Source organism: Nicotiana tabacum, chromosome 8 (assembly GCF_000715075.1).
Source record: "Nicotiana tabacum cultivar K326 chromosome 8, ASM71507v2, whole genome shotgun sequence".
NCBI lineage: Eukaryota > Viridiplantae > Streptophyta > Magnoliopsida > Solanales > Solanaceae > Nicotiana > Nicotiana tabacum.
The window spans coordinates 200,011,314-200,035,972 of NC_134087.1; the positions used below are offsets into that span (position 1 = coordinate 200,011,314).

At 34.7% G+C, this 24,659-nt stretch overlaps 1 protein-coding gene across 1 annotated transcript; it reads left to right on the plus strand.

Moving 5' to 3' along the window:
• The first annotated feature begins 5,767 nt into the window (after nucleotides 1-5,767).
• LOC107821089 (putative inactive receptor kinase At2g26730) lies at nucleotides 5,768-10,653 on the plus strand. Its single transcript, XM_016647488.2, has 2 exons — nucleotides 5,768-7,333; nucleotides 9,723-10,653. Exons 1-2 carry the CDS (start codon nucleotides 6,028-6,030, stop codon nucleotides 10,394-10,396), a joined length of 1,980 nt encoding a protein of 659 aa, XP_016502974.2. The 5' UTR covers nucleotides 5,768-6,027; the 3' UTR covers nucleotides 10,397-10,653.
• The last annotated feature ends 14,006 nt before the right edge of the window (nucleotides 10,654-24,659 follow it).

A 24,659-nucleotide genomic window follows, 5' to 3' on the forward strand; every position in this document is an offset into this window, starting at 1 on the left:
CTTCTGGCTCGCGGCCTTTTTATTAAGGAACCCCCATCATGTTCCTCCTCCTTCAGAATCTTGGACTGCAGCAGCCTTCCTTTTCGATGAAGAACCCAAGATTATCTCTTGAGCTCTTTCCAAAGAAACTCTGGAAGCTATGACAACATTAACACTTATACCTCGAATGGGAAATCCTGATAAAAAGAAGGATCAAAACAATTCCAAAGGAAAAGTGAATGAAAGTACGAAGGATATATGAGAAAAAGCATTTACCATGAGTCTTTACTTTCCAACCAAACCGATGCGTAAGGTTTTTCCAAGATCTACCTTCCATCGAAGCAACATTCAATAACTTTCCTACCTAACCACGGAAATTGAAAATCTCAGCAACAGTATGGTTGCTAAAAAAGAGGAAAAAGTTAGATGGTATCAAGTAAAATTGAGAGAAAAGGTAGAAAAAAGTTATAAAAAGAAAATTTACGTGCAAAATTCCACTTCTCAGGAAATGGAACATTTTCTTGACCCACTAGACCAACAGTGGGGGCAGCAACAAACCTGGCATACCAGCCACGGTCTTTATCATCTTATGGGCTAACTAGCACTCTCTTACTTCTCGCTACTAAAGTAAAAACCCCTTGGCGGAAAAGTTTAGGAGAGTAGAGATGAATCAGAGGAAAGAAATTAAAAGGCAAACCAGCCATATTGGCTAAATGCCTCAAGCAATCAACAGCCCTCCACACGATGGGGCCAATTTGTCTTAAACAAACATAAAAAAAACGACAGAATTTGATGATAACAGGATCAATGAGGGGCTTGAAATTCAGTGTAAAAGGGTATGTATACACAAAAGAAAACCCAGTCAAGTAAGATGTAATCCTTTCGTTCGCATTAGAATTATAATGGGGAAATCATGTCTCCAGTGACAATCCCTGCAAACAACAGAGTTCAGACCTTCAGTAATTTGAGATGGGTAAATATCAGCACGATCTAAAGAAGACATAGAAGAAATTTGGTTTCTGATTAATTCTCTATCAGTATAAAAAGATAGTTTAGCAGGGACAATTTCGTATACCAAAGGCTCACGAAGAGGTTCATTAGAGTCTTTATTTCTAGACGAAGACCTCTGGGAAAGAGAACCTCTAATTCTAGAAAGTGGAGTAGAACTCATTGAAGGAATAGAAGGGCTTCGTAACGATGAAGACCCTAAACTACGAAATCTTCCTCCTCTCCTACTTCTAACAGGAGCAAGAGGAAGGTTATCAACAATGGGGACTCTTCGAGGGTTAGGGTTTGAAGAAGACATAGTAGTACGAGGAAGAAGAAAACAAGAACTGAATATTCTAAAACTTTTTATGAGAAAGACAAAGATGAAAAGTTATATTTATACTTAGAAGCAACCTTCAAAGGAAAAGGTGTAATGATGGAAACGTCATGATGGAAGTTGTCGCTTCGTAATTGATGAAGCTGTCAAAAAGCCCTAAAAGAAGCTGAAAAGTTGCAGAAACAATCGGGGAATGCCACGTGTCACGGACATTAAATGGAAGTGACATATGAAACGTCAGTTTCAGAGAAGAAATAATGGCGGCAAATATTCCCGCTTTAATAAGATCGACTTCCCAAATATTCTATTGAAGAATAAACGTTAAGTGGGGAGACTATCTGTATTGGAAAAAATTAAGTTCATGTATAGAATTAATTATGAGGTGACATGTCATAACACGTGGACTGGTAAAAGAATGGCAGTTGGCAAAGAATAGTTGAAGAGGCACGAGCTTCAGCAAGCACGGGCAGAGATTCAAAGAAGTCAGAAAGGATAGGTGCTCGAACCTATTGATATTCAGAAGTCGCATCAGAAGAATGAACCTAAATAGCAAAAGGGGTATATATACTAATTACTGGTAATTAATAGGCATTAATCACGGAAAACATTATGGAATCTGTATTGAATCAGTTATGATTACCAATTCTAACGTTACATTAAATACCATTAATTGTCCATAATGACTCCATTATGAGAGAAACAAAACGTATTACTTAGAGATAACTATAAAAGGTGAGGACTGAACATTTGTAAAGACACGGAATACTATTGAAATATACTGATTTATTTTGCTTTATATTCAGTTATTATTTACATCAATTATTTCTATTTCTATTTGATTATCAGTAACCCGAGTTCTTCTAAAATTAAGCTTTGACCGAAATCCCTATTTTTGGTTAAACAGTTACATTTTCCATATGTTTTCCCTACTATCAGGAGCTATATATACAATACTTACAAAGACTATAGTTGCTAATGTACTATTACTAACCCTTTTTCACTTTTGCTCCCTGGCAAAAATTGGAACACAAGTATCATTTGATTCGCCGATCCTTAAATAAGCAAGGTTTCGTCGTTGAGTAATAAATGAAAATTTATGGAAAGTTACAATCTCGAGCGCAGAATAGTGCAGCTACACCAGTGGCGGAGGCAAGATAACTGCCAAGGGGTTCAAAAATATGAAAAAGTTAAAAAGATTGTACCCCGTGAGAATAGAACCAATGACCTTACAAAAGTTTTGAACCCCCTTGACCACTAAACTATGCTTTTAGGCTATGTCATGGGGATTCAAAACATAATATATAGAGGTAAAAAACAGATTTTGCCTTACATATATAGTGTAATTTTTTGGCGAAGAGGGTTCGGGTGAACACCCTTCCGCCCCTGACCCACACGCCTTCATCGATGTTGTTTTTTGACCGGAAGGCCCAGAGCTAACTATCGAGACTTTTGACTATCCGGACACATACTTCGTGACATGCCATTTGTTAGGCCTTAGATTTTCCTTAGGTTAGAACTGAATATGCTTAGAATACTCGTGTGTATCCGCGATAATCTCATTTCTTTCGACGGATCGGAGAGGGGGTCCACCTTCTTATATTTCTACATCTAGGATTCGACTTGTATTATGGATATTAATAGGTATTCAGCAATTACGGCAAGGAAAAGTTTGATTCAGAGGGAGAAGAAGAGACAAAAATTGGAAAAAAAATATCATTCGATTCGCTGATCCTCAAAATAAGAAATAAGCAAGGTTTCGTTGTTTAGTGATAAATGAAAATTTATGGAGTAGTGCACCTACACGACTTCATTAACGTTGTTTTTTGACCGAAAGGCCGATAGCTAACTATCGAGACTTTCTACTATCCGGATACATACGTTATTTAGATTTTAGTTTATGTGATACCTCTTTGTTATGATAAATTATAAATATCTATATATTGAATAAATAGGTACAATATATAGGACCGAAAAGGCTAAGAATACTAGCTACCGGCAAGCTATGGACTACTATTATTTAAGTGAGTCCAATGTGGAGCCTAAGTTTATAATAATCTTATCTCTTTCTTACTATGATATATTACAATCAATACTAAATATTGCTGTAAAGACTAAAGAGGCTGAGTGCTAGCAACCCCAACTGTAGTTCAATCATTTGTGGTCCATCAAAGTTATGGGTCATTATCAAACATTTAGAATTTTAAGTTTATGAATTTGAGATTCTAAAAGAGAGTTTGCCTGGATAAATTTTTAAATATATTTACTGAATTTTTTAATAAAAATATAAGATTTTGATCAAAGTTACCGAATTTTGCCCAACTCAACACTCGTAGCTAGAACTCTAGCCCCGCCTCTAAATTAACCGGCTCTTCTCGTGGAGAGTGGAAGCAGTCAATATATTCGATGAGCATATGTGCCAAAAGGATTCTTTTTCCATGTCATTATCGTCAATTCTTTTTGAACTAAACTTATAATATCTCAAGTTAAATACAATAATAATTTGATTTACTGTTAAATATTTACAGATGTTTAATAAAATTTTATAAAACGTAGACATGAAATATGCAAAAGCTAGTGACTTTACACGGACTAATATATTAATTAAATGTAAGAAGCTAATTTCTGATCTGTTCTACACCAAAAGGAGAAACAAGAAGTATTTGACACTATATTGACATATATAAATTCATTTAGTTGGTTACTTATCATGGAGTTCAACTTAAGAAATTTTAGTGCTGTAGATTTCTTTCCTTCTAAGCTCAGTATCTGGGAAAATGAGGACAAATTTGAATTCCCTGCGACAGTAGACAATGTCACCTTAATTACTTTTCGAATCGTTCTATCATTTGAAGTAGGAGCTGAGATTAGTGATGGAGTCAGAATTTTCATCAAAGGATGCTAAAATATAAAAAATTAGATGCACCAAAAAATTAAGCGGAATCATCTTATTGTAAATATACATAAAATAGTTGCAGGCAGAGAACTATTGTTATAGCGAATTTATGTGCTTACAGTTGAGTTACTACCATCCCCTTAACCATTAATATCACACTCTGTTAAATGTCTCTCGGGTATTGGGCAGAATTTTCACCCTCCTCCTCTACAGGAGCGGAGCCACAATGCCAGCTACGAGTTCGGCCTATTCAAACCTTGTATTTATCTTTCAAAAATTCATTAATTATGTACGACTATTAATTTAGAACTCAATAACTTAAAAGAATTAAAATTCTTAACCCATAAGCTTAAAATTCTTGCTCCGTCTCTCCTCCTCCTCCTCCTCCTCTTCCCCCTCTCCCCACACCAAAAAAAAAAAAAAAAAAGAAGTCTAAACATCACGATAAATCAGTCCCAAAAAGAATGATTGTTTTTTATATTTAGTGAAAATCTAACTCTAAAAGACTTAGTTCACTCATGAATGAAATAATTTATAGCTCCACATAATATCTATAACTTATTTTAGACATAAACTTTAATTTTTTTTAACCCCAAATTAAGTACCATCACATAAATTGAGATGCAAAGATTACTTTTTGGTGCTTTGCTTGTGGGAAAGAAAGAGTATTCTTGTAAAAATATTCAGTCAGGTGAGTTTGTTGTAGGTTTTTGTAAATATACTTTGATTATTACAATTTCTTGAGTTTGTTGTGGGTGTAAATATAGAAACTATATTGACATTAATAAGAGTTTGTGGTTGAGTAAAAAGTACATATTCATCCATAATTATATATTTCATGTTCGAGCCTTGAATATAGAGTTGCCTTTATTAGAAATGCTCTACTCCCAATATAGAACTTTCCAACAAATCTGAATTTAATTTGATCAATAGCAGTTCGATGCACTAAGCTCCCGTTACGTGTGAGATTCGGGAAAGGGTCGAACCATAATGGTCTATTGTGTGCAGCCTTACACAATATTTTTGCAAGAGATTATTTTCACGGGTTGAACCCGTAACCTCCTGATATGACAACAACTTTACTAATTACGCGAAGACTCCCTTCTGAATTTAATTTGACTCAATGCGGATAAAAAAACCAAACCAAAAAAAAAAAAAAAAAAAGCCAAATTGACGACAAGAAGCATCTTCCCACTCATAAAGGTGCAATGTGTGGTCCTTTGCTGGTATACCCAACCGTCCTCCTCAAGACATATTTTTTTTTTTTGAAACATCCTCCTCAAGCCAATTGAGAAAGGAAAAAGTCGAAAAAAGAAATTGAGAAAGGAAAAAAAAAACATACTCCCTCCGTTTCAATTTATGTGAACCCATTTAACTGAATTGGGCACGAAGTTTAAGGAAAGAGAGAATACTTTTGAACTTGCAGTGCAAAATGAAGCACATATATTTTGTGTGACTATAAATTATAGCATAAAGGTAAATTGTTTCCAAATAGGAAAAGAGATTATTCTTTTTGGCATGTACTAAAAAGGAAATAGGTTCACATAAATTAAAACGGAGTGATTATTTAACAGAAAAATAACAAAAAAAAAGCCAAATATTTGAGTTACAGGAAAAGTGAAAGGACTGTAAATTTAAAAGGTATTCACATGTCTTACTAATAATTCCCTTACACAGAGCGTTTCATTTCCCCTTTTTCACTCTCTCTCTAAACACTCTTCCTCTTCTACTTTTCTCTCTCTCTATATGGCTTCTTCTCGCCGGAAACCACCACTATCTACAGAGCAGTACTGATTATACTCCATTGAATTACATTCTTATTTCTATTTCAATGGCGGTATTTTCAAATTCAAGGTTTGTGTTTTGTACTTTGTTTTTTGCTTCAATTTTGAATCAATACCAAGTAGTATCAGAACCTACAGAGGAAAAGCAAGCTCTCCTTGCTTTCCTCTCTCAAATCCCACACGCTAATCGTGTTCAATGGAACTCTTCATCTTCTGCCTGCACCTGGTTTGGTGTTGAATGTGATTCTACAAATTCGTCTGTTTATTCACTACGGCTTCCTGCTGTGGGTCTTGTTGGTCAAATTCCTGCTAATACTTTAGGTCGACTGAGTCAACTCCGAGTTCTTAGTCTTCACGCGAATCGGTTATCTGGTTCTCTCCCTTCGGATTTTTCTAATCTCAAGCTTCTTCGTAGTCTTTATCTCCAAAATAATAGGTTTTCCGGTGGGTTTCCGGAGAGCCTAATCGGGTTAACCCGGTTGAACAGGTTGGACATTTCATCGAATAACTTTTCCGGCAATATCCCCTTCTCCATTAACAATCTCACACATTTGACGGGTCTTCTGTTGCAAAACAATGGCTTCAGTGGGAATCTCCCTAGTATAAATCCAACGGGACTTGTGGATTTCAATGTGTCGAATAATCAACTCAATGGGTCGGTTCCGACGACTCTCGCTAAATTCCCAGTTTCATCTTTTGCCGGTAACATTGATTTGTGTGGCGGCCCATTGCCGCCCTGTACTCCATTCTTTCCTTCTCCGTCATCTTCTCCTTCACCTTCTGACGTCGAGCATAAATTCAAGAGATCGAAGAAGCTGTCAACCGCTGCCATTGTTGGAATAGCTATCGGTTCAGGACTTGGACTTCTACTACTATTGCTATTCCTTTTCCTATGTTTGCGTCGAAAATTAACAAGGAAAGAGTCAACAACAAAGACACAGAAGCCGCCAACGACGACAGCAGCAGCATTCACAGGAGCAGGAGAGGCAGGAACATCATCGTCAAAAGACGATTTAACAGCTGAAGGAGAGAGGAATAAACTTGTTTTTTTCAATGGAGGAGGAGGCTATAGTTTTGATCTTGAAGATTTGTTGAGAGCTTCAGCAGAAGTGTTAGGTAAAGGAAGTGTTGGTACAAGTTATAAAGCTGTTTTAGAGGAAGGTACTACAGTTGTTGTGAAAAGGCTTAAGGATGTTGTGGTTACTAGAAAAGAATTTGAACAACAAATGGATGTTTTGGGGAAGATGAAACATGAGAATGTTTTGCCTTTAAGAGCATTTTATTACTCTAAAGATGAGAAATTGTTGGTGTCTGATTATGTTCCTGCCGGAAGTTTGTCTTCTCTTCTTCACGGTATGCTTCTCTTCTTTAGCTTAATTAATTCTGTTATGGATTCGGTCGAACTCAAGTTGCAAGTCATGTGATCATGAGGTCACCATTCGAGCCGTAAAAATAATTTCAATTTTTTTTAGAAATATAGAGTAAGACGACGTATAATACACCTTTGTGACAGGTCACAGGTTTGAGCTATAGAAATAGTCTCTTGCATGAATGTAGGATAAGACTGCGTACAATAAACCTTTGTTGTCTGATTCTTTTCGAATCCTCTGCATAACAGAAGCTTAGTGCATCCCGACTTGGCTTTTTATTTGGAACTCAATAGCTTCAATTCTTGGCTCAATCTTCCTATATATTTCTGCATTTTTGCTGCTGTTTTCTGAATTTTTTTGCCAAAGAGGAAAACTCAGCACTTCAATTAAATATTAGCGTTTTGTTGGTTTTACTCTGATTTTTCATGACAAATCATTCTGGTATTTTTGGGAAGTAATAGCTTAAAGAAATTAATTTTAAGGCCCCTTTGTCCATAGATTTTTTTCCTTTTTTCCAGATATTTTTATAGCAAAAAAAAAGAAACGGGTGTGTCCATGAAAATTCAGCACTCCAATTTAATATAGCGTTCTGAACAACTTTTTTCCAAACTCACTAAACTGCAATATTGCATGTCCTAACATAATTTAAATTTCAAATATTACTTTTTCAAAAAAAAAACAATATTTGTATCCAAACGTCTACTTAATGTTTATGTTCAAAATCCTTGCTAGATTTAAGGGACTTTTTGATTCGTGAAAAATGTTTGTCTCAACTTTGGGTGGGTTACAGCTATGAAAAAGATTTTTTATTTGTTTGTTTTTAAAAAAACACATTATGTGTCTTCAATCTATACACGTGCAGATCTTGTACACATTCACATTATAACCATAGTTTAAAGCGCTTCTGAACTGGAATTGCTTTTCTTTTTTGTTTCTCTCAATTATTTAAGTTTGGTGCCTACTTATTTTATTCTTTTGCTAGTTGTTAACCAATAATTTTAGAATAAACTATTCACCTTTTTAAGCGATAAATAATTAAGCATTTTGTTCAGATATTCCTTAACTTAAGCTACATTCTTTGAGAATAATTGTACAGTTGCATTTCGTATTTGTTACGTTTTGTACTTTTATTTTTTTATGAAACCAACGTTACATTGCAACAGACCATTATGATTCCCTACCGACATACCGTCCCTTATAAAATGATGAAATGAATAAAAAAATTGGAAAAGAAGACTCTTTTCTTGTCAAATGTTTGCCTTTTATTTTGCTACATCTGGCACCGATGCTCCAAAATATGTACTTTTTCGTAACTGCCTCAACCTACGTTGCTTGGCCTTTCCGAAAATATAGTCGGGTATATTGCGCGGCCTTTCCGAAAATATAGTCGGGTATATTGCGCGGCCTTTCCGAAAATATAGTCGGGTATGTGTCGGATTTGTAAAAATAGTATATTTTCGAAGGATCCCATAAGGGTACAACAACATTCTGAAGAGTCTGCGCAATATAGGACAGTCCGGTGCACTAAGTTCTCGTTATGCGCGGGGTCCGGAGAAGGACCGAACCATAAGGGTACGCAGTCTTGCTTTACATTTCTGCAAGAGGCTATTTTTACGGCTTGAACCCGTGATCTTCTGGTCACATGACTTTAGACCTTTAAAATCAACCACAAAGTATTTGATTTTCAGATCCCACACTTTTGCAAGTCATGATGTTAGTAGTAATTGCTATATTGAAATCTTTACTTGTAAACTTAAAAGGCTTACATTACTTTGGCTTTAAGTTATTTGGTGGTTATAATTGTCTGATTTATTAATTTTATTATTCCGTTGCTTTTCTTTATTGTTCATTGATTCTTGTTGTCCCCCATTTCTCTTCTTTTGGTGAAAATAAAGTTAGAAAAGCAAAATCTAATTATAGACTCTGTACTCTTGATTAACTCAACTACTTTGAACCCAACTTTGTTTGACTGAAAACTCCAAGAAGGCAATTAAGTTACATTGGCATTGCAAATTTATTTTTAGTTTATGTCTTTTTTATAAGAATTTTATTTTTTTAGACATAAGATAAGATATCTGAAAACAATACTACAAATATCTGATAATAACACAATAGAGATCTGAAAAGGTCAATATTTTTTATTTACATTGTAAGTGATCATAAGAGACTATTTTTGTTTCTTGAGCGGGCGGTTTATCGGAAATAACCTCTTTACTTTCCCAAGGTAGGGTAAGGTATGCTTACACTCTACCCTCCCCAGACCCCAGCATGTGGGTTTACACTGAGTTTGTTGTTGTTATTGTTGTTGCATAAAAGACCATTTCTACATTGGCGCTGTTATCTAATTAAATTTATTTTGGTTATTTTTGTAGGTAGTAGAGGATCAGGCCGTACACCACTTGATTGGGATAGTCGAATGAGAATAGTGTTAAGTGCAGCAAGAGGCATTTCATACCTTCATATTTCAGGAAAAATTGTACATGGAAACATCAAGGCTTCAAATGTTCTCCTCAAACAAGAAAATAACCAAGATTATGCTTGTGTATCCGATTATGGATTGAACCCTCTTTTCTCCACCACCGCGACACCGGTCAACAACCACCGTGTTGCAGGATATCGTGCACCGGAGGTTCTTGAAACACGAAAGGTCACGTTTAAATCCGATGTGTATAGCTTTGGAGTATTGATTTTGGAGCTCTTAACGGGGAAAGCTCCGAACCAAGCTTCGCTCGGTGAGGAGGGCATTGATTTGCCTAGATGGGTTCAGAGCGTCGTGAGGGAAGAATGGACCGCAGAGGTGTTCGACGTTGAGCTAATGCGGTACCATAATGTGGAAGAAGAGATGGTACAACTACTTCAGATCGGAATGGCTTGTGTTGCTATTGTGCCTGATCAACGACCTACAATGGCGGAGGTGGTAAGGATGATTGAAGAAATGAATAGAGATGATGGTCTTCGACAATCTTCGGATGATCCATCCAAAGGTTCCGAAAGCCAAACACCACCTCAGGAGTCTAGAGGCTCGCCTCGTGGTGTTACACCATAAAATTGTTAGAATCGAGATAATCAGATACCAGACTGCAAACATAGAAAATGGATGGCGTGATTGAATTTGTCAAAAATTCTCAGTAAACGTAAGTAAATTGTATTAAATGATACTTAGGTGGTTGGTGATGGGGGCGGGACCTGTTATGTGTCTTTATTTTATTTTTTTCTTAAAATTATTTTGAGAAAATTTGTGCAATGATTTTTATAGGATGATAGTTGAGAAATTTGAATATTTCCATAAAATGATTTGGGAAATTGGAATTGACCGTTTGTATTAATTATCTCATTCTTTTGGTTGGATATTCTAGTGGTGAAGTGTATAAAGTTGTTTAGCACTTGGCCTTTTCATTAACTCTTGATTTAAACGTCCATTAATTAAATATTGCCGACTAGCAATTGTTACATCTTGAAATCCTAAGAATTTGTTCTTTTATATATTTATAGAAGATTAGGTGGATTTGGTTTTGGTCCAACTCCAGGGTGTTAATTCACATGGGATTGGACTTTATATTAGTAAAAAAAATTATTTTTTGCGATGGACTGTCAATTTTTAGTAGTCTTTAGTGTTAATATCAATGAGGTCAGGTTGATAAATCATAAAAGTGCTTACAAGGAGAAGAATAATTAAATTGGGTGAGTTTTATGTTTTGGGGTCCACCATTAGGAGCTGCATGTGAGTGTCTTTTTTTCAATTCGTTTTGTAGGGCCTGTCTTTTTTGGTTTCTTAGTGGATGTTCAATACTCATAATAGAGTCGGATTAAATTTGAATTTAAGTGTCGAAAGTCTTATGTTGAGGGAAGAGGAGTCTTGGAGCAACGGTAATGTTGTTTCCGTGTGACTTATAGGTCACGGATTTGAGCCGTAGAATCAGCCACTGATTCTTGCATCACACTTCTTAGGGATACAGTCCTTCTCCAGATCTTGCGTGAACGCGGGATGCTTCATGCACCGGGCTACCCTTTTAAAATCTTACGTTGAGGTCTAACTAAAATAAATTCATATTTAAGTTTAAATTTGAATTATAAAAAATAAAAAAATACTTATCACTCTACACTCTACGCTAATTTCTATTGGTAATGTAAGAGTCTATTGGGTGAGAATAATTGGGCATGGGAAGGTGTGGGGACAATGGTTGGTAGGAAACAGGCTGGCCAGTTCTTTGGGGCTTTGGGTTTTGGGGGAAATGAATGATATTATCTCTCTCCTTTTTCTAATTTGACAAGTGGAGCACAGCCTTTGACTTGTGTTTAGGGAAGGAGCTAGTATATAACTTGCGGGTCGACCGAACTCAATAACTTTAATGCAAACTCCACATCCGTATCGTATTCTCCAAATATGCATTACTATTTTAGAATTCGAGATGCACTTGACGATATTTTTAAAGAGCCCCAGCAGTATAGTTGCCGCACATTGGAGCAGGGGATGCACTAGCTTAGCTAATTTTGCCTACAATAACAATAACAAAAACCCAATATACTCTCCCGAGTAGTAAAGTTTGAAGAGTGTAGTTAGTACGCACTTAATCCTACCTACAATTAAGCATTTTATTTGGATGATGATGAAAGTTGAAGTAATACCTTGTCAAACATTAGAAGAAGAGATGAATTGATAATGGATAAGTTGGAGTTATATATTTCTTCTTTTTTTATATATATTTTATTTTATCTTTAGTTAACTGATCCAATACTAGAGGACAAACCTATTTCAAGATGATTGCCGTATAGCTTATATGAACACTTCAACTAATCCGTCAAATATCTTGCTACAGTCGAGCAAAAAAGTCAAGATAATCTTGCTAAAAAGAAGAAAAAGAACTGGAGCAAATGAGTTCAAGAAAAATGTTTATTTAAAATTTGGATTATGAAAGCAGAGAGTGTTGTAGTTGAAATTGGGAGCTAGACATCCAGCTTGTTATTTGTGTACATCAACCACTGAATCATGTCCTTTAGACATATTTAGAAGAATATTAGAATCCAAAACTTTAAAATCCTACGAACAAATGTTGCCACTTTAGAAATACTGCATGCATTAATTTGCAGTTGTAGTTGAATCTAGTTTTTGGATTGTTAAGTGTTAACCATACATGAAATTTCTAAGTTTATTCTGGTGGTTATTATAAAATAAAGACTGTAAAGTAAAGACAAGTATAGAGAGAAACTGATGTATTATTCAATTTTCGAACTTCATATACATAATGAACTGAAATTTCCTTTGTTTATAAAAGAAAGGAAGTTGTTGTGTAAGTTGCTAATGCAAACTGATGTGTAAGTTACTTGTAAGCTGCGACTGCAAGCTGCTTGTAAGTTGCTTGTAAGCTGCTACTGTACCAGATATAGATAACCTTTTACCAAAGATAATATTTATCCATAACGGAGTATCGAAATGATAAGCTTCTTTAGGAGGCTTATTTCCAATAGAGTATCAAATAGATAAATATATTTACAGCGGAGTCCCATATAAATAAGCTTCTTCAGGAAGCTTATTTACAATGAAGTATTAAATGAACATCCATAATATAATATATATTTATAACACTCCTCCTTGGATGATCATTAAAAGTTAATGTGCCTCATTAAAACCTTAAAAGGAAAAACCCCGTGGGAAAAAATCTTAGTGAAGGAAAAAGAGTACACATATTTAGTAATATGCATTGCTAGGTGCCTCATTAAAAACCTTATAAGAAAAACCCCGTGGGAAAAAACCTTAGTAAGGAAAAAAGAGTGCATCACATATTTTACTCCCCTTGATGAAAATATTGTTTCAAATATTTGAGTCTCCGCATTCCAATCTTGTATACCATCTTCTCAAAAGTTGAATTTATAGAGAATATTATCCACCACTATTTCAGATCGATTTAAATTAATCTCATCAAACCTGCTGCAAGTCATTTCATTGAGTTGCTTGCAACCTGCCTACATCAGCTGCTTGTAGATAAACTTCAATGGAGTACTAAATGGATAATTTTCTTCAGAAAGATTATCTACAGCAGAGTAATAAATGGACATCCACAATAATATTTTCATAACACTCACTCTTGGATGTTCATTATTACGTGCCTCGTTAAAACCTTACTAGGAAAAACCCCGTGGGAAGAAATCCTAGTCAAGGGAAAAAAGTACACTAATAATATACATTGCAAGCTGCCTCATTAAAAACCTTACCAGGAAAAATTCAGTGGGAGAAAATCCGAGCAAGGGAAAAAGAGTACATTGCATACTTTACTCCCCCTGATAAAGACGTTGTTTCAAATACCCAAGTCTCTGTGTAGGAGAAGAGCTATATCTTGCTAGTAAATTAACAGAAAATGCTACGCCAGGCCTTGTAGCATTAGCAAGATATATAAGTGTACTAATTGCACTAAGATAGGGTATTTCAAGACCAAGGAGTTCATCATCCTCTTCTGGAGGTAAGAACGGATCCTTATTCACTTTAAGTGATCAAAAAAATAATTGGTGTACTTAATGGGTGTGCTTTGTCCATGTAAAAGCATTTTAAGACCCTTTATATATAGGCAGATTGATGGATAAAGATTTTGTCTGCCAAATATTCAATTTGCAGACCAAGACGAAGTTTTGTCTTTCCAAGATCTTTCATCAAAAATTCTTTCTTAAGATATCAATTGCCTTTTGAAGCTTTTCTGGAGTTCCAACAAAATTAATGTCATCAACATAAACAGCAAGTGTAACAAATTCTAATGACATTTTCTTTATAAAAAATACATGGACAAATAACATCACTTACGTAACCTTCTTTCAGCAAATATTCGCTGAGGCGATTCATGCGCCCAGATTCCTTTAAACCGTACAAAGACCTTTGTAATCTGATCGAGTATATTTCTCGAGACTTTGAACTATATGCTTCAGGCATTTTAAATCCTTCAGGGATCTTTATAGAGATTTAATCAAATGAGTCATATAGGTTCTGACTTGCATTTAAAAAGCATGACATCTTCAGGTGTCTGGACTATAGGTCTGATCCTCACAATCTTTTACAATATTATGCACTATAATTTATCAAATATATCGTCGACTATCATTTTGTATAGGTTAGCAAGCGACATAACTTGTTGAGATCCCATCACTTTCTTTATTTTCAGGTACTTGAACTTCTTCTGGAATTTCATGAAATGTTATGTCGTGGGCTCTTCTAGAGCTCATTTCCTCCTCATTTTGATCATTAGATCCTTATCATTTTTCAAGGATTGTTACCTTTGGAACCGATTGGTCTACCACGCTTCATGCGTATAGTAAACTCTATCCTTTAGTGACTTTAATTTTAATAGGAGCATTTGCAGCTGAAATATGATATTTAATTTTGGATCAGCAAATGCTTCTGGCATTTGACTTGAATTATCTTTTAAGTGAGGATCATCTTAATGATAATTCGATTCATATAACATATTTTTCAGCTGTGTATTCCCTTCCCCAAATGTTACAAAAACTAACATATATTCTCAACCTTCTTTGGAAAACATATCTTTGTGCATTGTGGTAGAGAATTTAATCATATACCACACATCAAAAGATAGTAAAAATAATTGATTTCTGATCCTAAACCAATTGTGAGGGGATGACTTTATCATATATTGTTGGTCTGATGCATACAAGTGCAACTATATGCAATTTCGAAAATCTTAAACCAACACATGAAGCTTTGTTCTCATAAGCAATGGTTTAGCCATTAATAGGAGGTATTCAATGCTAAACCAGCTTGGATATAAACCAGTATTATCAAGATGAACTATTTTGATTTCATAATGTGAAAATTATGCTTTTAATTGAGAAAAACAATTCCAAATGCCAAACTGCAAGCTGACAATAATCACTCATGTAACCATCTTATATATACATCTATAAGTGGTTCACATGATAGGTGAATGAGCCTATATTCACCTTTTATATATTTCAGAACTCAGGGGTCTTAGTCCCAACTTTAGCTGGTATAATCAATTTATTATGAGAACAAGCAACACAAGAGAATTCTTGAAGAATCTTCTAGTTCTTTAGTATATGCTTATCTGAATTCTCAATAGCTCATTTAGAAATGGCAAATGACAACTTCAAGTTTATCATGGCATGTGCAATCTCTTTAGCAAACTTCTAGTTTACTATAGCATAAACTTTTGCATTAATAAACTTCTGGTTTACTGTGGCTACTTTTGCCTTAGTAAAACTTCTGGTTTACTGTGTCTGCTTTCGCATTAGTAAACTTCTAGTTTACGTTACACGTGATGTAGTACAAATTGAAGAATGAGGTGGGTAACTTCTTACATATATATTATTTTACCCCCATGATTGTGGAAACATGAAGATTTTCAATCTTCTGATCATTTGTAGTATCAATATGATAACCACTTGTATTAGTAAACTTCAGGTTTACTACAACATATGTTTTGACCATAATCATATAATATGAATGACATATTTATATATAAGCTCTTCGAGAGCCTTTATTTATTATCCACAATCTTATATTCATCAGACAATACTGTGCCATGTGTCTTCTAGACAAACAGTTAGCTCTTCAGGAGCTTTTGATAAATTTTGTACTACCAAATATTGCTCAGACACTTCTGGTATCATGAAAGAAAATCAAAAACAAATAAATAATAGAAAGACAATACTAAATTTATAAACGTAAAAAGTTAAGAATTTCAGTATTTCTACCACCAACTTTGTGATAAATGTCTTATTCAGGGAGAAACGACATTAATATCTGAATATTTTATATCCTTTGTTATTCTGCCTCCACTTCCAACCAGGATGTTGTGAGTTCGAGTCTCCCCAAGAGCAAGGTGGGAAGCTCTTGGATGGAAGGATGACGGGGGTCTATTTGGAAATAGCCTCTCTACCCCAGGTAAGGGTAAGGTCTGCGTACACACTACCCTCCCCAGACCCCACTAAGTAGGATTATACTAGGTTGTTGTTGTTGTTGTTGTTGTTATTATGCCTCTTCATGAGGCGAGTTGTGGTATTTACATCGCTTTATAATATTTTCCTGATTTAGGAGGAAATTTCAATTGTTTACTACTTCAGGGGCAAATTTAAAGTACGAAAGATTAAGGATATGTTCTCTCAATCGTATTACCTCTTCTGGAGGTGAGTTGTGATATCTTCACAACTAAGAGCGCGTTCATATTTACAAGCTTTATTAACATTGTCACATTCACTTTTGGGAATTAATCAATATTTATTAAAGTTTTCATCCTTCAGGGAATGGAACATAATTACCTGAACGTGCATAATCACATCAAATTATGATGCTTTGAACCTCTTTTAAGATATTTGCTACATCAGGAGCAAATCGAGGTATGCGTATAATATAGAGAATTTTCTCTAACTTATCTTCAATTGTAACCATAACAAGCCTAAGTTGTCACTTCTGGTGGTCATAGGCATATACCACTTCTGATGGTTAATAAAATTTAGTTACAATGAGATATACAAAGTATTGCCACTTCTGGTGGTCATACTCTGTTAGAATTCAAGTGAACCATAAAATTAAGTCATAACAAGTCTTAGGAAATATGCCTGGTGACTATATATTTCTTGAAAATTCCCATACTTAGCCATCAATAGAGATGAAAATAATAAATCATGGTCCCTTCTCATAATATTTTTCTTCAGGAACAATTTACGGCATGAACTGCTAAGTGAACCAATTAGGCTCCTTAGGACCAATGAACAAAAATCATATTGTTAGTAGCAAAAAACAAGAATGTTTGATACGAAGGAAGTACTAACCTTTTGAGTAGAACTCTTAATTATGGCGATTGAATCTGATTTATATCTATAGACTTTTGCTTACTCAACTCAATAAATTGTTAGTGTTAAGCAATATATGAAAGTGCAAAAATTAATATCACAAGTCCTTTGCTATAAACCTACTTCAAGATAGCAAAGCAGCAAGGAAAAATAATTTGTCGTTCATAAGACAGTGATATAGTAAAACCTTTAAGCCAAACATGGAATTATTTTCATGCTTACTTTGTTAATATGGAAATAAAATACCGATGCCGAAGAAATATCAATCGTTCAACCTACTATAAAAAAGGTAGAAATTCATAAATACAACAGTTTGATCTTACTTACAGTGAAATCAACCACTAATACTTGTATTAAGGTAGACTGCATATATCATACTCCTTGGGGTGTGACCCTTCCCCAAACTCTACATGAAAATGCTTTATGTATCAGACTGCTCTTTTAAAATCTTATGTTGAGATAAAATGCTTTCTAACTATAATGACTTCATACTTAAGCACGAACTCAAAATATTTAATAAAAAATAAAAAAATACTTATCACTCTACACTCTACGCTAATTTCTATTGGTAATGTAAGAGTCTATTGGGTGAGAATAATTGGGCATGGGAAGGTGTGGGGACAATGGTTGGTAGGAAGCATGCTGGCCAGCTCTTTGGGGCTTTGGGTTTTGGGGAAAATGTATGATATTATCTCTCTCCTTTTTCTAATGTCTCAAATGGAGCACAGTGTTTGACTTGTGCCGTGTCAATGCCGTTTGAAATATTGCCACCCGCCCTATATTGCTCGGACTTTTCAAATGCTATGTTGGTATCGAATCCTTTAAAAATATATTTTTTTGATAAAAAATAAGTAATTTTTTAGCTGTTTTCATACAGATTAAGAAATTCACCATTTAACACTAATTAACAATAAAATTGACCATATTAATCTTTACTATCTCTACATAAATACTCTTAACACATACTCAAACACTATTTACTCCAAGGGCAATATAGGAAAAAAATAATTAATTCGTTCTTGAAATCTGAAAAAATCACTTATTTTGGACTACAAAAAAGGTCAAAAAATTACTTATTTTAGACCGGAGGGGATATTATTTTTGAAAAATTTAAGATATATCCGATAGTATTTTTAAAAAATCCGAGCAACATAGCTCTCGCTTGTCAGAGCAGGGGATGCACCAGCTTTGCTAATGTTGCCTGTAGATAAACATTTTAATTGGATTATGATGACAATTGAAGTAATACCTTGTCAAACATTAGAAGAAGAGATGAATTGATAATGGATAAGTTGGAGTTATATATTTCTTCTTTTTTTATATATATTTTATTTTATCTTTAGTTATATATTTCTTCTTTTTTTATATATATTTTATTTTATCTTTAGTTAACTGATCCAATACTAGAGGACAAACCTATTTCAAGATGATTGCCGTATAGCTTATATGAACACTTCAACTAATCCATCAAATAACTTGCTAAAGTCAAGCAAAAAAGTCAAGATAATCTAGCTAATAAATAACTGGAGCTAATTAGTTGAAGAAAAATGTTTTATTTAGAATTTGGATTATGAAAGCAGTGAGTGTTGTAGCTAAAATTAGGAGCTAGACATCAACACTTAGTCATATCTTTAGACAAATTTAGAAGAATATTAGAATCCAAAACATTAAAATCCTACGAACAAATGTTGCCACTTTAGAAATACTGCATGCATTAATTTGCAGTTATAGTTGAATCTAGTTATTGGATTGTTAAGTGTTAACCATACATTAAATTTCAAGTTTATTCTGGTGGTAAAATTTTCCCTTTTTCAAATGTGACCATGAGAAATACAACGCTGCTTTTTTTTCTTTTGAGGGGGGAGGGGGGGGGGGGGGACAGTTAGATCATCGCATCTACGAATTGATGATCAAACCTCCAATTGAACTTCTCTTAAGTTCATAAGCTTCTAAACTTCCAATCAATTGTCTGATTGCTATCAGACCAGCCCGGAATGCAACTAAACTTTGCACACAATCCCCAAATGACATAAAGAACCTATTACAAGTGCCGGAACAACAATTTCGGCCGAATCCTTAGCCGACACTCTAGCTCCGCACCTGCTCCAAGTGATTCACCATTTATAAGAAGCCACGACTACAATATTCCCAACCCTTTGTGAGGTAAAAATAGCACGGTATAGCCAGTTTTCGGACTGGTCATTCAAAAATAGTCAGTGTTTACGAAGTCAATGAAAAATAGCTACTATTTTGCTGCAACAGAGACCGATCTAGCATAATATACTGGAGTTCGGTGCACCTGTGTATGAACTCCAGCACATTATGCTGGACCGGTATACTTTGCTGACTCCAGTATAATATATTGGAGACTGGAGCACCGGTGCTCCAAACTCCAGTATACTATACTGGACAATTATACTTGGTGGAACTCCAATATATTATGCTGGAGTTCTAGTGTACTTATGTTGGAACTCCATCATATTATGCTGGAGTTCCAACATAAATTTGTTATAAATATATTATATTATGGATGTTCATTTAGTACTCCGTTGTAAATAATCTTCCTGAAGAAGCTTATCCATATGGGACTCCACCGTAAATATGTTTATCTATTTAGTACTCTATTGGAAATAAGCTTCCTGAAAAAGCTTATCACTTCGGTACCCGGTTATGGATAAACATTACCCTAGGTAGAAGATTATCCATACCAGGTATAATAAGCTTATCCATTCAGTACTCCGTTATGGATAAACATTGCTCTCAGTAGAAGATTATCCATATCTGGTATAGTAGCAGCTTACACAGCAGCTTGCAGTAGCAGCTTACACAGCAGCTTACATAACAGCTTGTAGTAGCAGCTTACACAGCAGCTTGTAGTAGCAGCTTACACAGCAGCTTGCGTAGCAGCTTACACAGCAGCTTCCTTTCTGCTATAAATAGAAGAGATTTCAGTTCATTATGTACATTAGTTTGAATTCGAATAATATATCAGTTTCTCTCTATACTTGTCTTTACTTTATAGTCTTTATTTTATAACACGTTATTAGCACGAGACTCTGCCATCTCGAGCAAATATTTTGAAAGTATCTGAGGTAAGAACTTTCTTTTCCTAAATAATGTCAAATTTTTCTAAACTTGAATTTGTTGCCCTAGATATATTGGGCAAAAGCTACATGTCTTGGGTGTTTGATGCTGAAATTCATCTTGATGCGATGGGTCTGGCAGACACCATCAAAGACAAAAATCAGGCATCAAACCAAGACCGTGCCAAAGCAATGATATTCTTACGCCATCACCTTGATGAGGGCCTGAAAATGGAATATATTACTGTTAAAGATCTAGTCATACTGTGGAATAATTTGAAAGATAGACATGACCACCTGAAGATGGTCGTTCTTCCACAGGCACGATATGATTGGACTCATATAAGGCTACAAGATTTTAAATCTATCAGTGAGTATAATTCTTCTATGTTCAGAATTATTTCCCAATTGAAGTTATGTGGTGATAATATTACTGATCATGATATGTTGGAGAAAACTTTCACCACTTTTTATGCCTCGAATATGCTCCTGTAGTAGCAATATCGAGAGATGGGATTTAAAAAGTATTCTGAACTTATCTCACATCTTCTTATAGCCGAGCAACATAATAAGCTATTAATGAAAAATCATGAAAGCTGACCTACTGGTTCTTGTCCATTCCCTGAAGTGAATGAGACGAACTTCCACCAGGCTAAACGTGGAAAAGGTCGTGGCCCCTGTCGTGGTCATGGTCATGGTCGGGAAAGAAACTCTAATCATGGTAATAATAATGCACCAAAGAACACTTCTCACCACCAACAGTGGAAAAGGAAGGAACAAAAGCATGAAGCGGTGCAAGCACCAAATGCAGAAAATGCATGCTATAGATGTGGAGAAAAAGGGCACTGGTCACGTACCTGTCGTACGCCAAAACACCTGGTTGAGATTTATCAAGCCTCCCTAAAGAAGACAGAGAAAAATGCTGAAGCAAATTTTATTTCTGAAGAAAATTTAGACTTCATGCATTTGGATGTAACTGATTACCTTGCACTCCCAGAAGGAGAAACAAGTCATGTAATCGGTGGTGAATCTGTAGAAATGTAAATATTTTAATTTTTGTCATTTGTAATAGATAGTATGGTTATGTAATTGTTGTACATAAAGAAAAATTATGATTTGATAATGATGTTTACTATAATATATCTTGTTTATGTCATTTTGAAGAATATGGATAACATTATTAGATCAACTTAAACTCTAGCAGAGTTTGCAAGAAATATACAACCACAAGAAGTGGTTATATTTCGTATATCTCATTGTAATTATATTTTGTTAACTACCAGAAGTGGTATAAGCCTATGATCACCAGAAGTGATAATTTAGGCTTTCTATGGTTACAATTGAAGATAAGCTACATAAATATTCTCTTAATGCACGCCTCGATTTGCTCCTGAAATAGTAAATATTTTAAAAAAGGTTGAGGCATCACAATTTGATGTGATTAATGCGCATTCAAATAATTATGTTCGATTTCCTAAAGGATGAGAACTTTTGATAATATTAATCCATTCCCTGAAGTGAATGTGACAATACTAATAAGTCGGGTAAATATGAACGCGCTCTTAATGTGAATACATTACAATTCACCTCCAGAAGAGTTAATATAATTGAGAGAATATATACTCAATATTTCGTATTTTAAATTTGCTCCTGAAGAAGTAACACAATTGAAATTGCCTCATGAAGTGGAAAAATATTATGAAGAGGAGTTTTCGTGTGCTTAAACAATTGTTTTACATTGTTTATTTGATTGTGATTTTCTCTCATGACACCAGCAGTGTCTGAGCAATATTTGATAGTACAAAATGTATCAACAACTCCTGAAGAGCTAAATGTTTGCCTAAAGAATACATGACACCAGTAGTGCCAGATAAATATTAGATTGTGGATAATAAATGAAGGCTCTCGAAGAGCTTATATGCAAATATGTCATTCATATTATATGATTATGGTCAAAACATATGTTGTAGTAAACCTGAAGTTTACTAATACAAATGGCTATCATATTGAGACTACAAATGATTGGAAGATTGATAATCTTCATATTTCCACAATCATAGGGGGTAAAATAATATGTATGTGAGAAGTTACCCGCCTTATTCTTTAATTTGTACTATATCATGTATCACAGTAAACCAGAAGTTTACTAAAGCAAAAGTTTATGCCATAGTAAATCAGAAGTTTACTAAGAGATAGCACATGACATGATAAACTTGAAGTTTTCATTTGCCATTTTTAAATGAGCTATTTGAGAATTCAGATAAGCATATACTAAAGAACTAGAAGATTCTTCAGGAATTCTCATGTGTTGCTTGTTCTCATAATGAATTGATTATACCAGCTAAAGTTGGGACTAAGACCCCTGATTCTGAAATATATAAAAGGTGAATATGGGCCCGTTCACCTATCATGTGAACCACTTATAGGTGCATATATGAGATGGTTACATGTGTAATTATTGTCAACCTGCAGTTTGGCATTTGGAATTGTTTTTCTCGATTAAGAGCATAATTTTCAGATTATGAAATCAAGACAGTTCATCTTGATAATGCTGGTTTATATCCAAGCTGGTTTAGCATTGAATACCTCTTATTAATGGCTAAACCATTGTTTATGAGAACAAAGCTTTATGTGTTGGTCTAAGATTTTCTAAATTGCATATAGCAGCACTTGTATGCATCAGATCAACAATATATGATAAGTCCTCCCTTCACAATTGGTTTAGGATCAGAAATCAAATATTTTTACTATCTTTTGTTGTGTGGTATATGATTAATTTCTCTACCATAATATACAAAGATATGTTTCCCAAAGATGATTGGGGATATATGTTAGTTTTTCTAACATTTGGGGGATGGAATAAACAGTTGAAAAATATGTTATATGAATCGAATTATCATGATCCTCACTTAGAAGATAATTCAAGTCGAATGCCAGAAGAATTTGCTGATCCAAAATTAAATATCATATTTCAGCTGCAAATGCTCCTATTAAAATTAAAGTCCCTGAAGGATAGAGTTTACTATACGCATGAAGCGTGGTAGGCCAATCGGTTCCAAAGGTAACAATCCTTGAAAAATAGTAGGAGCTAATGATCAAAATGAGGAGGAAATAAGCTCTAGAAGAGCCCACGACATAACATTTCATGAAACTCCCAAAAAAGTTCAGGTACCTGAAAATAAAGAAAGTGATGAGATCTCCACAAGTTATGTCGCTTCGGAACTGACACAAAATGATCGTCGTGAATATATTTAATACAATATAGTGCATAATATTGTAAAAGATTGTGAGGGTCGGACTAGCAGTCCAGACACTTGAAGATGTCATACCATTTAGATACAAGTCTTAACCTATATGACTTATTTGGCTAAATCTATATGAAGATCCTTGAAGGATTGAAAATGCCCGAAGCATATAATTCAAAGTCAGAGAAATGTACTCGATCAAATTATAAAGATCTTTGTACGGTTTAAAGCAATCTGTGCGCGTGTGGTATAATAGCCTCAGTAAATATTTGCTGAAAGAAAGTTACATAAATTATGTTATTTTTTCCATGTATTTTTATAAAGAAAATGTCATCAAAATTTGTTACACTTGCTGTTTTATGTTGGTGACATAAATCTTATTGGAACTCCAGAAGAGCTCCAAGAGGGTCTTAAAAATACTTTTACATGGACAAAGTGTACCCATTAAGTACACCAATGAATATTCAATCACTTGAAGTGAATAAGGATCCGTTCCAACCTCTAGAAGAGGATGAGGAGCTCCTTGGTCCTGAAATACTCTATCTCGGTGTAGATGATGCACTTATTTATCTTGCTAATGCTAACAAAAGTGGTGCAGATCGTATTGGTAATGCAGATGCAGGTTATTTATCCGATACCCATAAAGCTCAATTTCAAACTGGCAAGCAGGGAGTGCATATGATTGAGTTCAGTGATTCATTCGAGAAACATGTGAGTTGGAATGTGATAAAAGACCCACAATATTATACGGAGACAATGTTTCATGCATAGCACTATTAAAGGGAGGATTTATAAAAGGAGATAGAACGAAGAATATTTCACCAGAATTATTCTACACACACGATCTTCAGAAAAGTGGTGACATTGATGTGCAACAAATCCGTTCAAGTGATAATCCAGCAGATTTATTCACTAAATCTTTGCCAACTTCAACTTTTGAGAAGATGGTATACAAGAATGGAATGCGGAGACTCAAATATTTGAAACAAGGTTTTTCATCAGGGGGAGTAAAATACGCGATGCACTCTTTTTCCCTTACTAAGGTTTTTTCCCATGGGGTTTTCCTTATAAGGTTTTTAATGAGGTACCTAGCAATGCGTATTACTAAATATGTGTACTCTTTTTCCTTCTAGGATTTTTTCCCATGTGGTTTTTCCTAGTAAGGTTT

What these genes read in the sequence shown, in the direction of transcription:
- LOC107821089 (XM_016647488.2), top strand. Translation starts at nt 6,028, where the DNA reads ATGGCGGTATTTTCAAATTCAAGGTTTGTGTTTTGTACTTTGTTTTTT. An exon ending in TTTGTCTTCTCTTCTTCACG is followed by an intron (nt 7,334 to 9,722) that starts GTATGCTTCTCT and finishes TTATTTTTGTAG; the next exon opens with GTAGTAGAGGATCAGGCCGT.